This window comes from Perna viridis, chromosome 3 (assembly GCF_037379345.1).
Source record: "Perna viridis isolate PV_CMFRI_1.1 ecotype Kerala chromosome 3, ASM3737934v1, whole genome shotgun sequence".
NCBI classification, from domain to species: Eukaryota; Metazoa; Mollusca; class Bivalvia; order Mytilida; family Mytilidae; genus Perna; species Perna viridis.
Window position 1 is genome coordinate 60,491,077 of NC_142447.1, and position 24,317 is coordinate 60,515,393.

The window sequence follows — 24,317 nt, forward strand, 5'->3', positions numbered from 1 at the left end:
GTCGCACAAAATATTTTTTACGACAAAAGATGTCGCAAACATATAGCGTCTTTGTCAAAATGGGCATAGCCGGGGGTTTAAGATCTTAAAACAAGGGCCATTTTCCATTTGTTGGATATATTTCAATGATAAAACTAAGAATGAATAATCTTAAAGTTGTACATGCGTTTAGAACGCAATGGAAGATAAGATCCAGTAATCTTTCTTCGGTCGGCATCAAGTTTTACGAGTGATAACAGTATAACAGATATCGGAAATTTAACTGTTAAACGCGAAACATTTACCATTGTAAATCGAAAGTACAATGTGACTAGATAAAAGTTTTTTTTAATAATTTTTAAACCCGTATGTTATTTTTTGTATGGTTCTAAAAAAAATCCCTTTTTAAAGAAATCATTTGTAAATACAACGATTTCCTAACCAAGATTTTAGTTTCATTTCAAAAGAAAAGTAAGCAAAGACGTAAGTCTTCTATTTATTTAAAAAAAAAAACGCGGTCTTCACACTTTTTACTACTATCTGTCAGATATGTTTTGTTTTATTGTTTTTTAGTTTATTTTTCTCCTTGTGAGAAGTCAATTTCGTTAAAATTGGTCAAAAGTCAAACTTTTGTATTATATATTATCTACTTCATTATGTAAATGAAAATGTATACACAGATAAAACAGAACAAACATGTCCTTTTGGGAAGGAGATCATAACTGAAATACTATACTTACATGTACCAAAATTTGCAGTATTTGTGTTTTCGTTTATATTTGATTATGAATATCGATATATAATATTACAGTTAAAAAATGTAAATATCCACTTTCAATCTAGTTATGTTAGCTTAAAAAAAAAATCAAAAAAAAAAAAAAAAAAAAAAAAAAAAAATAAAAGAAAAAAAAACACCAAAAAAAAAAAAAAGGATTACACTACTTCTCATTTGCGCCACATTATGACCATCATAATACTATTTTTAAGAAAGCGTTTTTTTTTTGTGCAACATAAGCTTCATCATAGGATATCCTTTGGCTCTTAAATGTTTTAACTTTTCGATTGCATTGAAAAAAAGAATAAATAAAATACATCCGAAAAACAAGAGGCTCTCTAAGAGCCTGAATTACTCACCTGGCAGACCATGCCCTATTAACTAAGTAAGTAAGTAAAGGTACCATGCATTGTTACCACGTTTGACAAAATATTGCTAAAAACGTATATTGATGAATGCTGTAAGTTCAACTGAGTACCTAAGGCACTGTAAAGTATTGGAAATGCCTTCAAAGTACTTTAGAACCTCTGGAAAAAAATTAGGCTGGACCCCTTATGCCCTATTATCCCACTAAGTCTGGGGAAATAGCCCGCTATACATTTGTTGAAAAAGAACATAAAATTAAGTTAAATCATGGCTAAACAACATTTCCTGCATCATCATTCAACTCAGGAAACCATGTTAACTTTATAGACCAAACATAGTTAAAATCAAAGCAAGTATAAAAATTAGCAGAAAATGGCCGTCCAGTACAAATTTTCCTCATCATTATTCAACTTGGATAACTATGTTTCCTAGAGGTATCAAAGAGAAATCAAGGGAACGGGAACCAAGGTTATAGCGGTAATCAAAAGAATGTAATGCAGGGACAAAGACAAGACATCGAAAACAGACATACACAACAAAGAACATAAAGTAACTAAAATCATACATACAAAGTAACAAAAGCAAATGAGCAACTTGGACTCCACTAAAAACTGGGAGCATGGACCAGGTGCACCGGTAGGGTAAACGTCCTCTGCTTTTCTAGGAACATCCGCCGAGTTGTTCATAAAAAGTCAAGTCCGGGGTAGACGAAAGAGGAAAGGAAAACTTCGACATATTGAACAAAAATCACTGGAATCCGAGCAACTGGTGAAAATGGCCGCAAATTGGCCGCTTAAAAATAGTCAATACTGCCAGTCAACTCAGGATATTATGTTTATCTTGTGAGTGGCTTTGATCTTCATTATTCTTCTATAGTTGAGGATAAAATAGCAGAAAAGAATTTTGACCCCTATGTTCTAATTTAAGTAACGACGGCCATGTTTCCAACCGATGAAAAATTTCAAACAATCAGTTAGTGCATAATACCCCAAGAAGCAACTATACCAACTTTTATTAAATTTTGTCATATGATTTCAGGGAAGATTTTCAAAGTTGTACACGTGAAAGAGTAATCAAGGGAACCAAGGTTATAGCGGTAATCAAAAGAATGTAATCCAGGGACAAAGACTAGACATCGAAAACAGACATACACAACAAAGAACACAAAGCAACTAAAATCATACATACAAAGTAACAAAAGTAAACTCGGACTCCACTAAAAACTGGGAGCATGGACCAGGTGCACCGGTAGGGTAAGCGTCCTTTGCTTTACTAGAAACACCCGCCGAGTTGCTCATAAAAAGTCACGTCCGGGGTAGACAAACGAGGAAAGGAAACCTATGACCCGTTGAATAAATCAGTTTTCATGGTGCTGATGGATACACCATAAAGGTCCACGAGTTCATGATGACGACCATAAAACTTCTGTAGTGATGACTTCAATCTTGTAGCAACATAACCCTGATCCAGGAGCCTATTTGTTAGAGTTCTAGCGCCATACAAAAAGTCTGCGTAGTTTCGGCAAGCGTTGGCATAACGTGTGAGTTGTGATATGAACACTCCATACGCAGGAGCCGGAGGGATGTTGCCACAGTTGAAAGGAAAGTTGACAATTCTGAATGAAAAGTCATCACGTTTGTCGTAAAGTTTGGTCAATAGTTTTCCTTTACCATCGATTTCTAAGTGTAGGTCAAGATATGAGGCTGACTTCACAGTGTCTGCAGTATCTTTTATCGCAAGTTCTTTTGGGTAGATGCGATGCATCAAATCCCCGAAATTAGGATTGTTTAAAGATAACACGTCATCTATATAGCGGAAACTGAGACTGAAGGATCTAGCCAAACAATATTCTTTCTTTCTGATCAGATCAGCTATAAAGTCAGCCTCATAAGAGTGAAGGAATAGGTCAGCTAGTAAAGGAGCACAATTTGTTCCCATTGGAATGCCGACCGTTTGTTGAAAAACACGTCCACCACACTGGACAAATATGTTGTCGATTAAAAATTCCAGCATTTTGTAAACATCTTCGTCATATATTTGGAAGATGATTTGAAATTATTTCTTACAAAGTATGAGGAATTTCTACCAAGAACTATATATTTGTATCTAGGTGTATCATCTTTTTTGGAAAAACAACGATGTATAATGTTTTTAAGTCGGGATTTTAACTGAGTATGGGGAATAGAAGTATACAGTGTTGAAAAATCATAGGTTTTAATGCTATTATATTCAGATAATAGTCTTGAACTGATTGTCTCCAAAAGATCTTTTGAATTTTTCAGGATCCACATTGAATTAATACCACTACGGGAGTAACAAGTGTTGTGGTAGGACTGTAGACCCTCTTTGAAAGTTGTGAGTATAAAAGTTAAAAGTTTTGAAAGAGGTTTGGTGGTACATTTTGCAGATCCAGCTATGAAACGTTGTTTGTATGGATTCTTGTGAAGTTTAGGAATCCAGTACATAGACGGTTAATCACAATCATCGTCCTTGGTAGAGAGACCAAAAGAGGATAGCACAGATTTATGGTTTTCCACAATCTCTTCTTTGGAAAGAGTGGTAGCAGTGTAGGTCTTATCACTGCTATTATTGTCTACGTCTACCTCTGATAATAAACATTGTATACAAAACGTTTTGCAGACAAAAACAATGTTGTTTTGGGCTTTGTCTGCTGGTACGACAACATATTTGTCATGTATAGTAGACAATGTTTTTGCTACATCGGGGTCTTTGAAAACTGATGTAGCCTTGGCACTCATTGACCGACAAGAAATCTGTGTCAGGAGCCATGGTAACTCCTACATTGGGAGACGAATTATTTTGAAAATTTCGGCATACATCCGTCTTTTGTGGTGACCAATTTTACCATCCATCATAATTTTTCCATCTCTCCTCTTTGTCCCTGGATTACATTATTTTTATTACCGCTAGAACCTTGGTTCCCTTGATTACTCTTTCCTAAATTCAACGGTTTCTGAGTTATTTGCAAAAAGACTATTTTGACCCTATGTTCTATTTTAAGTAACTGCAGCGATGTTTATCGACGTTTCAAAAAGAGTTTGTGCAGGATACCGGGTTACCCTAAGAAATAACCATGCCAAGTTTCATTCAAATTGGTCAGGTAGTTTCAGAAAAGAAGATGTTTGAAAAAAACTAATGACAACAGATGACAACGACGACGGACACACAGTGATGAAAATAGCTCATCTTTAGGCAAGGTGAGCTAAAAATGTATCTTGAACAGAGGAAAAGATGACAGACGACGACAGACGAATACAAAGTGACGACAAGCTCAAACGTCCTTTAGGCAAGATGAGCTAACTACGTAATCTTTGATAACGTGGCACTTCAGGCCTACTCCCAAAGTTCTGATTTCAGTCATTCAAAGCAGGTTAGAAAAAAACAGACTTCAAAAATATGATGGTTATGGCCCCTTTGGCCCCTTGTTACTCAAATATGGTGAGAAATATTCCAATACTGAATGAAAAATGTAAGTATGGCTTTCTACACGGATTCCTATGAAAAAAAATCAAAATTGGACCAGAAATAAAAATGAAAGTTAATGCTTTTAAATGTGGTCCCTTTGACATCTGAAATATAACGCCGGCAGGAATTTTCACAAAAGAATCCAAAGAAAAAAACTGCAAACTCAGAACAAGATAAAAAATTTTAAAAAAAGCTGACTATTTGGGTGAGGCCCCACTTGGGCCCCCACTAGACTGAAAATGCCAAATGTTATTTTAAATCTGTTAAATATTCATAATACAAAATTTTATCAGAAACAAGTGTGGTCAAGCTAGTGTTTGTCTCTATTTTTTTATAATCACATTTCACACATATTTCACATTTTTCATTTTTGAATTTTAGATTTATTTTATTTTGATATGTTCTCGTCAAAAGTCTGAGTTAGGTTTGCCAGAAAATAATGTATTTATGTTCGTAATCGATATTTTTGTACTTTTTTCACATTTCTTGGTTAAACGAAGCTGTTCATTTTTATTTGACTATTTGTGATTTTTTCCCAAAAATCTTGTTTAATATTTGCATGATTTTTTAGATGATTTATTGATTTATGTTGTGTAAACATAATGTAAACTACGGTTAACCGTATATTTCGTGTTTGAATGATATAATATGTACAAATATAGTTTACTAGGTTATTTATAAGACATTAGTTGTGTGGCAGGACGGCCTACCTGCGTTGTAGTAGGTAGTGAGATTTAAATGGACTAGTTTAATGCAATTAAGTATTTTTTAATTTTATTTAAATCATTGTGTGCTTTCTTATTACATATTCTGATGTTACATATGTGTGGAACATTTACTTAATATGTACGATTTAATCTTTCGTATATCTGTCTGCTGCCTAAGTGTTTTGTAAAAAATCAACATTCACATTCACTGCTTGTTAATAAAGCCTAAAAACATCCCATTACACTTGGTCGCACATATTAAAAAAACAATGAATGAGAAATAAATTTTCTACAGTTATTTGAAAGCTGCATTAGTTGTCAAATTGGTTTAATTTTGATCCTACTGAATTTTGCTGATTCAATGAAATAACTTTGTAGTAATGCAATTGAAGCAATAAATGTCAATATTACCAACAGAATATTGTGAAAACAACGGTTTTTTAAATCAGAGATCGATAGCTCTGATCTAATTATTTTTCGCCATTACTTCCGAAGATTGCCGACAGGACATTAGCCTGGGTTAAAATACTTTAGTCTTAGTAAAAAATAACAATAACGGATACACAGGTAAGTACGTGTCTTGTTTTCATTTCATTTAATCTATTTCTTGATTAGTTTTCAAATAAATAATGACCATATTTGAGCCACATTATATCACAATACGTAAATTTTAAGAGGATCCTTGCGTTATATTCGAACTTTTTTCTTTTACGGCTTGAGTGCGTCGGTCTTTCTTGCCGTTGAATAACCACTTTCGCTCTGCAATCAGATTTGTTATTAAAAAAGCGACCCTTATAGCACATGCACGGATTAAGGTCACCAGAAGTCACATGCATACGAATTTATCTAAGTCGATTTTTTGTCTTGCATCACAATAATTGGATTATAAATAAATAGACATCTATTTCATTCCTCATACTTTGTAAGAAATAATTCCAAATCATCTTCCAAATATACAGAGGAAAATATTTACAAAATGCTGGAATTTTTAATTGACATCGGAATTTGATACATCGCATCTACCCAAAAGAACTACAGACACTTTGAAGTCAGCCTCATATCTTGACCTACTCGTAGAAATCGATGGTAAAGGAAAACTATTGACCAAACTTTACGACTAACGTGATGACTTTTCATTCAGAATTGTCAACTTTCCTTTCACATGTAGCAACATCCCTTCGGCTTCTGCGTATGGAATGTTCATATCACAACTCATACGTTATGCCAGAGCTTGCCAAAACTACGCAGACTTTTTGTATGGCGCTAGAACTCTTAACAAATAGGCTTCTGGAACAGGTTTATATTGCTACAAGATTGAAGTCATCACTACAGAAGTTTTATTCAACGGGTCATAGTTTTCTTTTTCTCGTTTGTCTACCCCGGACTTGACTTTTTATGAGCAACTCGGTGGGTGTTTCTAGAAAAGCAGAGGACGCTTACCCTACCGGTGCACCTGGTCCATGCTCCCAGTTTTTAGTGGAGTCCAAGTTGCTCATTTGCTTTTGTTACTTTGTATGTATTATTTCAGTTACTTTATGTTATTTGTTGTGTATGTCTGTTTTCCATGTCTGGTCTTTGTCCCTGGATTACATTCTTTTGATTACCGCTATAACCTTGGTTCCCTTGATTACTGTTTAATGCATTTTATTTGTGGATATCAAATGAAATTATATAGGAAAAGTACAATTTAGTAGAAATAATTCAAAGATAATGTATATTTCAACAGAAACAAAAAATTTCAAAAATGACAGCTAATGCAGCTTTAAATAAACACCTTTTTTAGCCTCTTTTGCAGAACGGAAGGGGCCATTAACCACATTTTTTTAGCAAGCTTCCTCTAGCTTAAAGTAACAACATGTTAAAATTTCATGACATTTGTTCAACTACAACTAAAATTATCGCACGGAATAGAAAAAAATAAACAAACAACGACGACAATGCCGACGACAGCATCAGAAAATAATATGACTGCAAGAATTGTGGGATTTTGATTTTATTTTTTTTTTAATTTTTCGTATAGTAACTGTCTCTCGTACTGGAAACCTGGTGGATTGTTATCATCAACTTTATGTGCTCGGTGATAGATTTTATCAGTACAGACGTATTGGGACAGCTCTTTCAAAGAATACGTGTCTTTACTGCCACACCCGTACCAGTTTTTATCAATTTTGAACCATTTTATGGGTACACAATTCAAATTTGATACATCGTTGAATTTTTATTATAATTAGTTATTTGACACAGGATTCGAACTTGACCAAAATTAAAGTAGTCGCTTTACGGCCCCTTATTCTTAAATGATTCAAGTCGAAACCTCTTAAATTAATCCCAACCTTCCCTTCGAGGTATGGCACCTCGTGGTACAATTTCAAAGCAATTCATACCCTTTTATTCAAATTATCACCAAGAAATAAGTGAAAAATATATCTGGCCCATTATTCTTAACTGGATCAAATCACAACAATCACAACCAAAAATAATAGTTAAATACTACGAAATGTTTGTTTTTGGCCCCTTATTCTAAAACGCTGGGGCAATCAATACCCACGTTTGTGATTTCAAACCTTGTTATAAAATTTAATAAAGATTAACCAACTGATATTCAAGTTATCGCATGAAAACCAACTGTGTACGGGCGACGAAGCGACGACGACAACAGCGCCATACCATAGTAATTTTATGCGGTCGTAAAAAAAGGTGACAAGACACTCGTAGAAAATTACAGACCCATAGTCGGCAATCGGCCAGCTGTGTGAAGACATTTTTGTTTAAGCCATAACTTGAATATGAGTTATTTGGGTTTTTATAAAATCTTATATAGAAGAAAATAATCCGTTATTGTCGATTTGCTGAAACATGTTAAAAATTATTAAATTTTATCTACAAAAATCATTGCAAATAAGGATCATATGCATGTATGCTTTAACAACTGAAACGATATGACGCTTATATAATAAACAATATTTTAACGTTTGATAGAAAACAATACCAAAAGATGTTAAATATGTATTTTTCGGACGTCGATGACGACAGTATCATACTACTATACAACCGTAAAATCAAAGGACCAAAAACGGTTTAATTTGTTTTTGCAGTATAGAAAGAAAAAAAATGTGCTTTCTGTACTTCAAGGCATTAAACTACAAAACCGACAACTAATGAAGATTTCAGTAAACATTTAAACAAAGATCAAATAGAACGAGAATAGGTATGGTGAATATGTCAAAGAGACAACAACCTCACTGGGATGAAAAATATCAGCCCAAGGCAACCAATTGGTCTTCAATGAACGACAAGGAAACCCTCACACCACATGGCATACTGCAGCTTGATCCAAATCATTATTATACACAGGTATAGCGAGAGTTGCCCATATATACTCAAGTAACATAAAAATAATATAAAAGTGAAAACGGAACAAGAAATACAGAGGCCAGAAATTCCTGACTAGTAACATGCGCAAAAAATGTGGCGGGGTTAAAGTACTTTGGCGTGATTATAACAACACCCTTCAAAATCTGACCACTGTGAAAAAAAACATTACACAGTTCAACACATAATAATCAGTTCAAAAAGGTCTGAGTCCCTTGTTACAACGGAAATAAATAAACTGAATATAAATTCCACAAATATACAAACTGAGGACTACTAGCAGTTAGCTTCAGACCAGTTTAAACCTACAAACAGTTATGTCCTCACCGTACGTGGAATCAATCCCAATTCTTCTAATGCGGGTTTGAGGATCACAGTACATCACAAGTCATACAATAATGACACAACCTATGTCATGCCAAAAACTGCTTTTAAATATAGTGTTTTAATTTCTATGCAAAGCACCTATGAGGAATCAATGTTGATAAAAAAAGGTATCTTTAATGATTTGACAACAATATCATTACTATATCCCTTACGAATTAGCCTATTCAACTGCGTAGTTAACTTTTTGGGTGAGTACCGAGCGAGCTTTCCGTGATTTGTGTAGCGTATTACCGTAAAACAAACGGTCAGAGATACCTTTACAAGTACATCTATATTTGAGAATGACTTCCTTTTTTGTGAATATTTTTACGAGCGTGTGATATTGAAAACCTTGATGTAGTAATTTCTCTGTTATAAGGATTGCTTTCGTTAAAATTCGACACATTGTTACAAATACGAGCAATTCGAACCAATTGTGATATGAAAACACCATATGATGATGGCAAGGGGATGGCACCATCTAAATGTTGTTAGTTGACAATAGGGAATGAAAAATCATCCCTTTTATGGTAAATTTTAGTTTTACATGTAAGTTAACCCTTAACCATTATCGATATGAATACTAAGATCAAGAAACAGACATTCTCAATTCTCATTATCAATATTTGCTTTATTCCAAGACAGTTCTACATGATATATATCTTTAGTATTGAAGTCAAGTTAAGAGCCAAAATATCATCCAAATATCTGAAGGTGATATTAATTTTGTCTACCAAATGTTGTTTGGAAGGGTCTTTATTTATTTTAGCCATAAATAGTGATTTGTAACAGTATAGAAAGAGGTCTACGATAAGTCCCAATAGGAATTTCAATAACTTGACGATAAACGGTTTCGCCAAAGCCTACGAAAATGTTCTCTAACAGGAATTTGAGTGCTATATTCCAATAAATATACCTGATTGGCGTTGTAGTTTGACTTTTGCTTCTTTTGGTATCAGCGGACACCAGAAAACAGCAAGTTCATTAACATCGACAAAGCTGTTGATTTCTTCCACAAGATCGCTATAATTGATATGATGTTTTGTACGAGATTCTACGTTGACATTCCAATTGGAAACATACACAGGAACGTCCGGGTTTTCATTTTCGCCACTGCAATAATAGTACAAGATAATATTTATTTTTTTGTTTATTACACTGGGGATTACCGAGTCCCATTAGTGGCAGGTGATGTAGTATTTTTAAGTCGTTATGACAACTAAGTAAACTTGTTATGACGACTTAGCTTAGTTGTTATACTATGGCAAGCAAAAGTGGATTAATTGATTGTTAGTATTAAAATTCATTTATAATGTTAATGTTAATCCCAAATGTTGAAAGTGTTAATTGTGAATCTGGATACTTGAATCCATAACAACTGAGAAAAATTCTTCCGAAACCGAACCAAAGAATTAATTGAAGTTTACCAACTTTCAGAGATTCTGTTAATTTCTACTTTTTGGTCATTTTCTGGCAAAAAAAAATAGTCCCTTCGGAGTGCCATGACAGTAAGTGCATTCCTTCATGCACACTTACGTATCATACCCAAACTTCTTATAAAATAACATCGAAATTTCCAAAGGGTTTTAGGAGGAGTTGCGCTTGCGAGGTTTAAACATGTTAAATCTTTTAAATTTGAATATCTCCCTTGGGAGTCCCCCGACCGTATTTATATTTCTGCATGCACATCTACCTATGATACTCAACCTACTTATAAAATTTCATAAAAAATTCCTAGAACGGTTTAGGAAGAGTTGCGCTTACAAGATATGTAGACAGACGGGGTGATTCCTATATACCCCCAAAACTTTGTTTGCTTGGGGGGGGGGGGGGGGGGCAGAAATTAATATAATACACCATAATGGTGTTCCGTAATGCGAACAGCATGACTATTTCATTCGCACTTTTACATAAACTATTTTCTTCAACGTAGTGAAGTTAAGCTTGTTTCCTCACAATCGTTTAAAGGTAGCAAGCAATTTAATAGAGTCAATATGTCTTGTCAAAATAATTTTATATTTCGTATTTATTCCATTGATGTAACCAAGAAATCTGTGAGCGACTTATACCACCGCTTTCCATCACCATATATAGAAAATTCATGTTTTTTTTTTTCAATTAAAAGAAAGTAAATGTCATACAAGTTCGAAAATGTATCCCATGATCCGACTTCCCAATGGAAATCTTAGAACAATACACCACCAACCTGTGATTAATAATAGCAGAGAAAAATGAAAACGAAATCTTCATGATATAAGAAAAAATCAGGTCTTTTCGGTATGCAAGAAGTAAATGTCAAACTAGTATGAAAATGAATCCAACGATACAACATCCATATAGGTAGAACGGTAATATTTCCCCATAGGCGACAATAGTGAAACATTTTGAAAATATCCAGCTTTAAAACAATGACGGAGCTGTTAAGAGATTTTTTTTCAGTTTGATCTCCATTTTCCTCACCAAAAATGTAGGGCAAGTCATAACATAACCGTCTCCTTTTTTCTATTTGAAGCAGATGATATTCGGGTCAAAGTCCCCCCTTTTTTGGGCTTAATGTACACAATTTAAAAAAAAATCATATTTTTTCTTAAATAAGATTATTGTCAAAAATCATAATGCAATTTTTTAAAAGTATAGTAATGTTAAAGTCTGGAATAAATAATAAAAAATTGGATATCAGCAAAATTTTCCAGTAAAATTCTCCAAAATAATGAGAAATAGTACCGTTCTACCTATAGATAGCTTTGTATAAATTATATTAGAAATCTATGATTAATGGTAGCCTAGAAATATGTGGACGAAAATTTTGTCTATTACCACTGTATATGGAAAAAATGGACTAACAGAAAGTACTGCAATGCCATACGAGTATGAAAATGAATCACAACATACCACAACCCTAAAGGAAACTTAATACAATTTATCAGCAATCAGTACTTAATAGAAGCTTTGAAATGCGAAGAACATTTTGTATATTTACCAATGTATAACGAAAATTAAAAAAAAAATCGACAAACAAGAAGTAGATGTCATACGAGTATAGAAACGAATCCCACAATACAACATGTCTATAGGAAGCATTGTATAACTATTATTAGCAACCTATGATTAATAGTAGTTCAGAAAAAGGTGACACAAATTTTGTATAAAGGAAAATTCAAAATGTTCGACTAACAGGAAATAGATGTCATATGAGTATGAAATGAATCACAATATACCATATATGTTGTTTTTTTTAAATTTTTTTAATAGTTTAACTACATGCTAACATTTTGTACATATCTGACACAATCTTTCGCAGATACAATAAAGAAATAAATTTCATCGAAGATGTATAACAAGATCATAGAATGGAATGGAATAAAACTTGCCCGTTGCTTGTTGGCTGCCTAAATGTATCAGTCTGGGATGTGTTGCTTTTACCTGTATATAAAACGAAAACATAATGGCAGTGATTATCAAGGTATTTATAACATCCCATCAAGTATCTAAAAAATCTAAAAAAATAAAATATCAAAATTGAAAGGCATGTAGACATTTTAGCACATTTAAAAGATTGAAAGGAAAATAAATTGCTTTCAAATTTAGCCGGACATCTTCGAAGTGAAACAAAAACTACACTGGATGGCATTTCCATGAAGTAAGAAACATGAAAGGTTGAAGAATATATTCCGTGGTTTCTGTTTTAATAAAATCTATACAACATCAGAAGAAGAAACTGTAGACATCTACGTTGGTCTTCTGGTCCCTAATTCCTAGACTTTTCAAGTAAAATCTCAATCTTTTCGCGATAAAGAGACTTGTGGTACAATTTAAGAGATAGATTTTATTGTTATAGTCCGGACATCGGTCTGATTCAGGAAAATGCTTGTTTCTGGCTCATTTTCGAACATCGTATTCCGAAATGGTTCAAGTCACACCACCATTTCACCATTTTTATGATGACATGACACATATCGTTCTTAAATATATATACCGGTATGAATATTCACGTCTTGAAATGGGTATAAAATAACATATTTAATTAAGATGCTTAATGATACGACACCACTGGAGTACAGGTTCCTAGCTTGGGACAGGCACATAAAGTATGTGGAGGGGTTAAACACATTTGTTAGCGCTCAACCACCATCCTTGGGACAGTGGTGGGAAAAAACAACAGTATAACGTACTATAAAAATCAAAATCTGGATTTGACTCTTGGGATCGATACAGAATCCAAGCATCTTAACAAATAGGACAAAAGACAAAAAACTGTATCTACCTCGAAAGAGTACTCGCTTTTTCTGTAAACAAGTTCAAAATCCAAAACGTAACAGATATGCACACCAAGTTCACTCACAAAAATATTAATAAAAACACCCAATGATTAAGTGAAAATATATCATAAAATGTCTTAGTAAAACGAGGTCTTCGTGCAAATGCCAAGATAAAATGTAATGACGTTCAAATAACGCGGGATTAGTTAATGTTGAATTTTTTATTAAACGATAAGTTCTCTCTGGAATTAAATTCAACTACGATTAGCAACCATTCATGTGTTGGTATATTTCGTCCCAATCAAAAAGTTTTCTTCTCATCGATTAGGTGACTACAATGATAGGATGGCAAATAATTCTCTTGTTGATTGGTTTCCCTCCTAAAAATTGTGTAGAACCTACTTCTTTTGTTCTAATGAGTATTACTATGGGTACTATTATTGTTATTTTATCTTCCCAATAAGTTTGTGGTGACCGGATTCAATTTGTTTTGTTGATTTCCTTTCGTTAACTCAGACCTAATCTATCCAATCTAAAATGTCCCATCTCTTTCACTGGTTGACTCAGACAATCTATCTATACATAATGACCCATCTCTTTCACTACATAGTTGTCCTTTCCTGGCTAAAAGTGGACTTTGACATACCAGCATCCCACTCTAATAGGATTTTCCTTTACAACAGCATAAATTTCATAGATACAAGGCTGCAAAAGAGCTTTATGAAAACATGAAACTGACGAGCACTTACCTAGCCATTTTTCTACGTTTTTGAATTCCTGGACCTCCTCCTCATCTTCTAAGCTCCTATGAATTTCTTGATGTTCAGGTTCTAATGGGTTCTGTAAAAGTGACATTTGTATTGGTAAGAAAAAAAATTACATTAGCTAAAAGTTACGGTGTAAAATTACTTTCCAACCACATTACTACATTTCACACCAACGATTGCAAACCACGTTAGCAATTTAAATGGACCTTGAATGAAATCAATAATGTTAAAAAACATAAATTCGAAAACCAAACATATAAATATTTAAACAAATAGACACAATGACATGTACTAAATTTTGTTTTTAATCAAGAGTTAAAATATTAAAATTTCCACGAATAAATATTGGTATTAAATTTTACGGTATCAAGTGTTCCCTCGTCATTATCATCAACTATTGCACGGATATTCTCCTAACATTTAAACAAAACATAGTAAGTAATTCGTTACATAATTCAGATGCCTTTATTACCAACATTTATCGAAAGAAAAAAAACTTATAACCTTCCATTTTGTACCTCGTGTTTTCCAGGGTTTCGCAACTCTTCTTCAAATCTCGATACCACTTGATTTACAGTCTTACTATTCTCTCCTATAACCTCAATCTTAACAAGCTTTGGAGTTGTACATTTCAGTAAGTCCTTTTTCATTTTTGGAGCTAAAGATAAGAATACACAACTCAATTGTCATAAATACAGGTTATTTAAGTTTTTAATCTGCAGCCATAAGTTTGTATGTCGTTTTTGTATAATTATGATACAGTTATGAGTAAAAAAGTAGGACCAAATTAAGAAATGCAAACCCTGGGCAGACTGTACGAAACATATACACAGATAACCCTTTGTTACAGTGAACATAATCGTGTATAAAAAAAAATCAACACTAGAAACAAAATCGACAATATAAATAAAATTCTTCAAAGTTACTGCACAAGCTAAACGAAATGATGCCAGCACAAGAGGATTGAGCAGACGAAAAGCCTTCATCTCCAAACTAAAATAAAACATCAATCAGCACCAACCCTTGATCTTTCTACAATTACATCTTCTAGCATCTCATCATACTTATGTTTTTTCTTATGATAGTCAAATATTGGAAATAAGCGGAGAAAACAGATGAAAAAACAGCATTAGTATATTAATATACTAGCCATCAAAAGAAACGATACAGCATTTTAATAAAAAACAAAATATTACCGTCTTGTAAAAATAATTATCAAATCGATAAAGTATTTATTTTTTTCACAATAGACGTTTCACAGTCGACTGCATCACAATTTTGATTGTGATTAAATGAATGACACATGATAATATTATACCTAGAATAGAGGCGGTTAGTAAACATGAATATTTGCAATAAAAATTTTTAAAGAGAATTTGAACAGACAAACAGAGTTTTTTTTCTATAGATCCCAGCATTTTGTTACTGTATCTGTAGGATACGATAAAAAAATCCAAAGCTTCATCAAAAGAAATGTCCTGGCATTTAATGGAAGTTTTTTTTAAAGATAAAAGTCCAACAACGGGTCATTGTCCTGTATTTGAAGTATTCATCCAATAATTCAAAAATGTAAAACCAAAAACATATAAAAATTAAATGGGACCTTACATTAATAGAAGTAAACTATTCATCAAAGTTCAAGAAAATTAGTTATTGTGCAAATATTGAAAATATTCCCCTCTTTTTTATGAATTAACTCCGAAATGGAAAGTCAGAAGTCTATAGAATTTGGAAGAGAGCTCTCATTATTACAAAAAATACAATGCAAGAAAGTTTCTTCAAAATGGGTGCAACCACTGTTGAGTTACAGTCTGAAAACTGCAAAATTCCACTTTTTTAGATAAAAAATTGCAGCGTTTCCTCTGTATATCTGGAAGATGATTTGGAATTATATCACAAAGTATGAGGAATCTCTACCAAGAACTATATATCTACGACAAACATGATGACTTTTCATACACAAATGTCAACTTTCCTTTCATCTGTGGTAACATCCCTTCGTATGGAGTGTTCATATACTCGTACGTTATGCCAGAGCATGTCGAAACTATGCAAACTTTTGTATCGCGCTTGACTTCTAACAAATAGGCTTCTGGAACAGGGTTATGTTGCTGCAAGATTGAAGTCATCACTTCAGAAGTTTAATGGTCGTCATCATGAACTCGTGGATCGCTACGGTGAATCCATCTGCGCCATGAAAACTGCTTTGTTTAACGTGTCATAGTTTTCCTTTTCTCTCACGTTTACCACGAACTTGACATTTTTATGAGCAACTCGGCGGGAGTTTCTAGAAAAGCAGAGGATGCTTACTCTACCGGTGCACCAGGTGCATGCTCCCATTTTTTTAGTGAAGTCCGAGTTGTTTATTTGCTTTTGTTACTTTGTATATATGATTTTAGTTACTTTATGTTCTTCGTTGCGTATGTCTGTTTTGCATGTGGGGTCTTTGTCCCTGGATTACATTATTTTGATTACCGCTATAAGCTTGGTTCCCTTGATTACCCTTATGGAACATTCAAACCAAGATTCGATCAAATTGGTCAAGTTGTGTCAGAGAAGATTTTTGAAAGAAATAACATTAAATATAACAAAAATACGTCAAAAAGGGAAATAACCCCAACATAGCTTAAAAGACTAAAACGTAAATTTGACCAGAGATAGATCTCATCATTCTGAACTTTTACCCTTCCAGAATTTGGCTAAACCTAACAGTTTTTGAAATGTATACGTCAAACTTCTGTCTGACCCCTATGGTCTATTTTAAGTAACAGCGGCAATGTTTATTGACGGATCAAAAAGCCCTACATCAGTTGTATACACAATGCCCTAAGAAACATTCAAACCAAGTTTGGTTCTTATTAGTAAAGTATTGTCAGGGGAAAAGATTTATGAAAGAAATAACATAAAAAATATCAAAAAACGTCGCAAGAGGGCAATTATTCCAACAAGGTTAAACAGATTAAACGAAAATTTGATCATAGATAGATCTAACCATGCTGAACACTTTTACTCTGAAGAAAAATTGCTGAACCTTAGTTACAGTTGGAGACAAATGCAAAATACTTCTGCATGACCCCTATGTTCTATTTTTAGTAAAGGAGGTCATGTTTGGTTTCAATTGGTCAAGAAAGTTCAGAGTGAGCTCAAAGTCGGAAGAAAGCTCACATCAATCAAAATTAAGAATGCAAGAGAAAATCACACAAAAACCCACAAAAAACGGACGGTATACTCCAAGTGATGTTTCCTCGTAAGTAAATCTAGAACGTATACATTAGCAAATGATGTAACTGAACCTCTGATTGTATCGGGTAAGATATACATATATATGATTTCGTATTACCTTCCCTTCTTCTACGCTCTTCCTCCTGAAATGCCTGTAAGACAAAATGAATAAGCCTTAGTTGCTTATTTAAGTTTCATTTTGCAATTAATTCACTTTCACTCAATTCATTATCCAATCATTAACAAATGCTTGATTCTAGCCACGTGTAGGTCCTAATTCTTTAACGTTAGGTCACAACAAGAAAATGCGTCGCAGGGTGCAACTGAATACGTCATGAACCTTGATCGAACCATGGTCAGTTTTGGTAAAGTGGATATACCATTTAAGCTTGAGACAGCACTGCATTATGACTATCATTAAATATTCGACACATGATAAGTTTGACCAGAATCAAATTCGAAACTTTTCGGCCCCAAATCCCTGTATGATTTCAGTCATAACCTCCGCAAAATCAACCGCAGACTTACTGTGGGGTTATAGCACTTTGTGGTATAATTTCAAAGAGATCCATTCACTTTGTCCAGACATCAAGAAATTGCTTATTTATAGCCCCTTTAGGTCTTCACGTTGGGACAAAATAAATTAAATGCTTCCATTAGGACAGTTTGTTATGCCCAAAAGGTCTAACCCTGAACAGATGGGGCAGTTATGGACACCACAAAATTCAAGGTTGAATCAGCTCAGAAATATGCTTGAGATTAAATCGTTTACACAGGGTCAGAATGAAAGTGGTCAAAGAACTTAGAATACATGTAATGAGGCCTTTATAAGATTACATAAACAGACAGACGGACAGACAGACGGATGGACAATTTGATTTCCATATATTCAAAATTATTTTTGTTTATGAAGGGTATGGAAATTTAAAATCGAGAGCCCTCCACAAAGGAAGTAATTGTCAGGGCATTTGATTGAAGGATTTTGAGAACAGCTTTTCGAACAGTATATTTTGAATTTAACAAGTCCGATAACTCAAAGGTGTATCATTCATAGATTTAAAAATCAAAATGTAGCATTTATTAAAAGAAAGATACAACACATTAAAGCTTCATAAATAAATGCTTGGAGTGTTTTCAAATTATTCTGTGAATATGAAAACTCCCTTCTTATGAGTAAGTCCAATAACTTGTAAACTGAAAATCAGAAATTCATAACAATTGAAAAGGAAGCTAATACAAAGAGAACAATAAACAATTTTTATGAATTAAGCACAGGAAATAAAAATTGTTAAATTGGAATATACAAAAATACAAAGGGATCTTCAGCCAATGTTTCTAAACAATTTTTAGTTGTAGTCCAAATACAGAAAATTCCCTAATGTTTGTACAAACAAGTCCCATTCCTGAAATTGGAAAATGGAAAGGAAGCTCAATTCAATAGAAAATATTCATTCAACAAAAGTTCATAACTTAACAATAGAAGTAACATTTCTCAGTTAACGTGCAAAGTGTGAACAACGGACAGACACCAGCATACCATATATCGTTCGTCACTAGTATAGGTGTTAGATACGATTATAATTTTTTTGAGTAGATTAGCCGAATGCGCACGCGAATGACATCCCATCCTGTGGCCGTAGACCGGACGTGACCGAGAAGGGGAGGGGATCGGAAGTGGACGTAGATGGGGACCCATGACCAATGAAGGAGACATGGGGATCCTTGACCTAAGAAGGGGAACCAAAAGGCATGGGCGGAAACGACTCCATAGCAATTATCTTAAGTGTCCCTTATGTGTCCCTTATTAGTGTCATCTAATGGTATGATGTTCTATAAAAAAGGTAAGTATAAAAAGGGGGGAGTTTATGACTAGAGTTATCTTCCTTTAAATAATAAATTATTTTGTTTGTTTCATTTATACTTTTATATTAGTTTTTTTTTCATTGTTTTTAATTATTTTTATGTAATGAAGTTTAATTTTATGTTTGTATTGACGTTTAATTATCTCCTTGTGATTATGATTTTTTATAAATTTATGAATACTGAAGTAGATGTTTCTTTTTTTCATGGAGTAATGGCCCTTTTCAGCAGATGTTCGAATATATGATCTTTTTATTGAAGTTTTGTATGGGGATTTGTCAAACCTGTTGTATACTATGATTTATTGGCTTAGGACTGTTTTGTTATTTTTTTATGAATAACTTTATACTAACGGTTGTAATTTGAATAGTTTACAACTTGTTATTTGCTTTTGATGAATTTTTATGTGTAATTATGTTTAATATATTTTTCGCGGAATATCTGTTGTACAATGCCATTTCTGCGTGTAACCTTTCTATTGTGGTTTTGCCCTATCAAATCCTTTAAACCTTTACGAATGATTTCATTTTAACGGTTGTCAGGAGATTTTTACCTTTTCCTATGTTGTGCAAATACAAAAAACAGCAGTTGTATACATGGTAAATTTCGATATGATGTACACGTGCTTCAAGGAGTAACCTCTCATCAGCTGCATTAAAATCAAATATGTAGGAAGATCATAATCAAAATATTAGTTGTATAGAAGAAGTATTCATAACCAAAACTATCGAAATAGGGAATGATGTTTTGCGTTGATTACAATCGGAACGTAAAGCACTTTTTTAAGTTGTATGACCTTCCCTTTTTTATTATTAGATTTTAATTGTCGCATTTTTTAACATACATTCAATCTGTACATATGCACTCGACCTTTTCATCGATTTTATCCGTGTTATTGGGCTCTATTGGGTCAGGCATTTAAGGTATAAGAGGTATATTTTTGTTTTCCCCAATGACATATATTAATTCGGTACATTAGTTTCAAGCAGGGCTTTTGAAAGTTGTACGGTATGACGTTTGTTTTTAATAAAAGTTTTTTTTTCTATTTTAACACTTACGTCTCATACGTTCAATGTTAACATTGAGCGTGCACTCAACCTTCATTTAGCCGGTTTTATGCCATTTAATTGTATAAGGATTTTATCTTGACTAAGGCTTATTTTCCATATTCTCTTCAATAGTGTGTTTCTTAACTCCCTCCTTTTTTATTAACATTTAAGCCAACCTTATTTGACCGTTTAATGGTTGTCTTTTGTTTTTATAAGGATGCCGATCTTTTTTGGTACAAATCAAGTCTAATATTTTCGATGTTAATATGTCACCCACACTCATACTTGATTTGTTTCTATTTGGGTTAACGTTTGTTGACAGGATTCAACGGTTTAAATGCTTAAGGTGTGGCTGTCTTGTGATGGGGATGATGTATAAGTGGACTGTTTCGGTCTGTTTGCGTAGTTCTCGTAGCCTGATAAACTGCTCCGCATAGATCCTTATGGTGATCTGAAATAAGGAGTGCATCTGGTTTTACTCAGATGGGGTAGATTTGTTGAAATATGGTATCCGTGACTTTTCTAATATGACGTTTCATATAATTTCTTGTCGTTAAGATCATCTATAGTCCAATTCACCTCAGATTGTTTGCGGTTTTTTGCGTTTATTTTTGTAATTACTCGACGGTTCTATTAAAAAAAAACTTGCCATTTTATTCATGTCGTTCTGTACTACGATTCCCTTACAATTATTTTTCGTTCTTACCTCCAAGATTGAAAAAATTCAAAATTTATTTTTCCTACGAGAATTTTGCATTGAATGTATTGTTTATCCGCCATCTTGTTTCTATGGATATTTTGAAATGTTCCCTATTATCTCACAATTGAAAAGGTGAAATAACATGATTTCCCGCTATATTTCTGGTTCCCTGCTAATTCATTACTTTATGTGGAAGGACTCTTATTAAGTACCAGTTGTAACATTTTCATTCGGAACTTCTGGTTTTGTCTTTTACTAAAGGTAAAGAGCAGAAATATGGCGGGAAATCATGGTATTTCAGCTCTTCAATTGTGAGATAATAGGGAACATTTCAAAATATCCATAGAAACAAGATGGCGGATAAACAATACATTCAATGCAAAATTCTCGTAGGAAAAATAAATTTTGAATTTTTTCAATCTCGGAGGTAAGAACGAAAAATAATTGTAAGGGAATCGTAGTACAGAACGACATGAATAAAATGGCAGGTTTTTGAAAGGAACCGTCGAGTATTTACAAAAATAAACGCAAAAGACCGCAAACAATCTGAGGTGACTTGGACTATAGCATTCTGGACAATTCCTGGACATCTTGTAAATGGCGTCTTTCTTCTACGACAACTATGAATAAAATTATTACAGTTTTATTCGTCTTTTACTTTTCAAACTACTTTTGCCAGTCTGCATGCTGTTATTCCCGCTTTATATTTATCCTTTTGGACCTATGTTTGACTCTTTACTCCAACTTTTGACCCTTGACTTTTAACATTGACTATTGAATCCTACTCCCGACTCTTTAATCCAATCTTTTGTTTTACTCTTCTGAGTCTTGTCTTTTGACTCTCGACTATTTACTGCCATTCTTGACTCTTATCCGTACTCCCAAGACTCTTGATTCCAACTTCTGACTTCTAACCCTACTCTCCTGTTTTCTGACACCTTCTGTTGACTCTTTACTCTAACCCTTATGAATCAGTAAAACTCAACAACAATGCTTCAACCCCATTCTACTCTTACCCGTAAACTAAACTAAACCGTTGTTAGACCCTTAACCGACCATATTCTAAAGCTTTTACACTAGTCATATTCTCCACCCTCACCCTTTGGCTAATTTATCACTAACTCAACGCTCATTACTTTCTCGAACCATAATCTAATCCAATAACTATTTTTCACGATAACTCTTGGCCGTAGCACTATCCGAACCTCTTACTCCAACACCATACAATGGTATCCCTAAAAATAAACCTAGATCTAACCCTAACACTATGCAAAGATCTGATCCCAACCCTAAACATAGCCCTTACCTTTCTTTTAACCCTACACTTAATTCTAGCTGTACACTTTACCCCAACCCTATACCTAACTACGTATCTAACTTTTAACTCTTAACAGCATTCTTGGAACTGTTCCTGAGCCACACCTCAAACTCTAAATCTATCCCCAGCTCAAATTTCTTCATTCCTAACCCTTTTTCACTGGCTCTAACCCTAACCCTAACCCTAACTTACTGGTTATAACCATACACCTGAATCATAACAAGTACCAAGACCTTACCCTAAACCTATACAAATACTAAGACCCGCCCCCAACCTTAATCATAACCTTTACCTTAATCCTACACTTAACCCTAACCGTAGACCTAGTCCTTACTCTAGACCTAACTCTAGATCTAATTTAACCAAGACTTTAAGTGATATAGAAGGCAAGTTTACATGCCGAAACTAAAGTGTTGTTGATTATTGCATATGCAGCTCAGAACTTATCAAAATTATTTCTGTCCTTGATTTTTCATGCCTTTATTCAAATGTTCATTCTCCACTTGATATTTTGCTTAAGCAAGACGACCGGCAACCAATCACCGAATGCACAGAGGAAACGCAATGGTGCAATAGATCAACAAATGGACCAATGACAAAGCAAACAAGTTCCTGGAATCCTTAAATCTTACAGAAATAGACAATATAAATTCTGACATAAAGTCCACATCAGAAGGGACAAGAATCAATAAAAGCGCGAATAGATAAAATCGAGAAAGTGCCTGTAAACGCAGCAAGAAAATCTTTCGGAATAAAAGACTTTACAATAAATATGACATATATTGCAAAGATGAACCATGGTCTGACCATACCTGTAAAGTTGGGTCCACACACAATAAGTAAAAAATGCTTCCTACATTTGATTGTAATGCTGCTGTTGAGAGGCTACTGCTTGAAACACGCGTACAGCATATCAAAATTTACAATATCTGAAACTGGTATCTTTTGTATTTAAGAACCACTGGGTCGATGCCGCTGCTGGAATCCCGAGGGTATTCACCAAACCCAGTAGTCAGACTTGTGTGACCCTGAATTATATCATATTTTATTTACCCTATTTATGAAATCTTGCAGTATTCCAAATTTAAAAATACATACAACACTGAGACTTCATTCCTTGCATTGCATATGGTAGAACGTCTCGGTGAGGTTTTTGGCTGCCTCCTTTGATAATTTTGGTTTTTAGTACTTCTTGTTACAGCTAATATTTTGATTATGATCTTCCTACATATTTGATTTTAATGCTGCTGATGAGAGGTTACTCCTTGAAACACGTGTACAGCATATCAAAATTTACAATATATAAAACTGGTATTTTTTTTTATCTTTACCGATTACACAATGTATTGGTTTATTAAAGCTGTATTAACTGTTATTTTCGTAAAATTTCGTTTCTGTTGAAATATAACTTAACTTATTTCTACTAAATTGTATTTTTCATGTATAATTTAATTTGATATCCACAAATAAAATGCGTTAAATACATGAAATAGGTGTCTATGTATTTTATGTCTTGCAAGACAAAAAATTGACCTAGGTAAATTCGTATGCATGTACGAGAACACAATTAATTCCCCTTGGTTTTCGTGGTATACGAATATAGTTCCAATTTGGTAGTAGGTACATTCTACATTTTTTTCATATTTTTACTGGAAACTTATTTACTTAAGTTTTGCCTCTAATTGGTAGAAAATAGGTTAAAATTATATGGGATTTTTTCTCATTAATCAATTCTGACTAAAAGTTGTGATTTGGTTCAGTGGAAGAAGGTTAAAATTTAGGACTTTTAACTCAGTTCATTTGTCATGTTTACCCCATTTCCGAATTATATGTATTCATTTCAGAAAATGATGGTAAAATTTTCTACAATTTATATATAAAATCCTGTTTGTATATATCTTTAGGCCAGAGAAGTTTTATTCAGTTTGCGCCGGTGGAATTTTTTTAATCTGCTCAAATGTGTATATTGAAATGCACTTGAAAATTAATTGCGGTCTCGTGCCTGCATATGACTTCTGGTGACCTTAATCCGCGCATGTGCTGTTAAGGGTCGCTTCTTTAATAACAAATATGAATGCAAAGCGAACGTGG

At 33.6% G+C, this 24,317-nt stretch overlaps 1 protein-coding gene across 3 annotated transcripts in view; it reads right to left on the reverse strand.

The window, feature by feature from the left end:
- The window catches only part of LOC148623191 (uncharacterized), a 99,609-nt gene that overhangs the window by 42,169 nt on the left and 33,123 nt on the right, over positions 1 to 24,317 (reverse strand). For all 3 annotated transcript variants that reach the window (XM_088573806.1, XM_088573805.1, XM_088573807.1), the window contains exons 8-12: positions 17,418 to 17,451; positions 14,596 to 14,735; positions 14,060 to 14,150; positions 12,423 to 12,474; positions 9,968 to 10,164 (exon numbers count right to left, since the gene is read on the reverse strand). In XM_088573806.1, the coding sequence (XP_088429932.1) occupies positions 9,968 to 10,164; positions 12,423 to 12,474; positions 14,060 to 14,150; positions 14,596 to 14,735; positions 17,418 to 17,451 (514 nt within the window). The remainder of the gene's footprint in view (positions 1 to 9,967; positions 10,165 to 12,422; positions 12,475 to 14,059; positions 14,151 to 14,595; positions 14,736 to 17,417; positions 17,452 to 24,317) is intronic.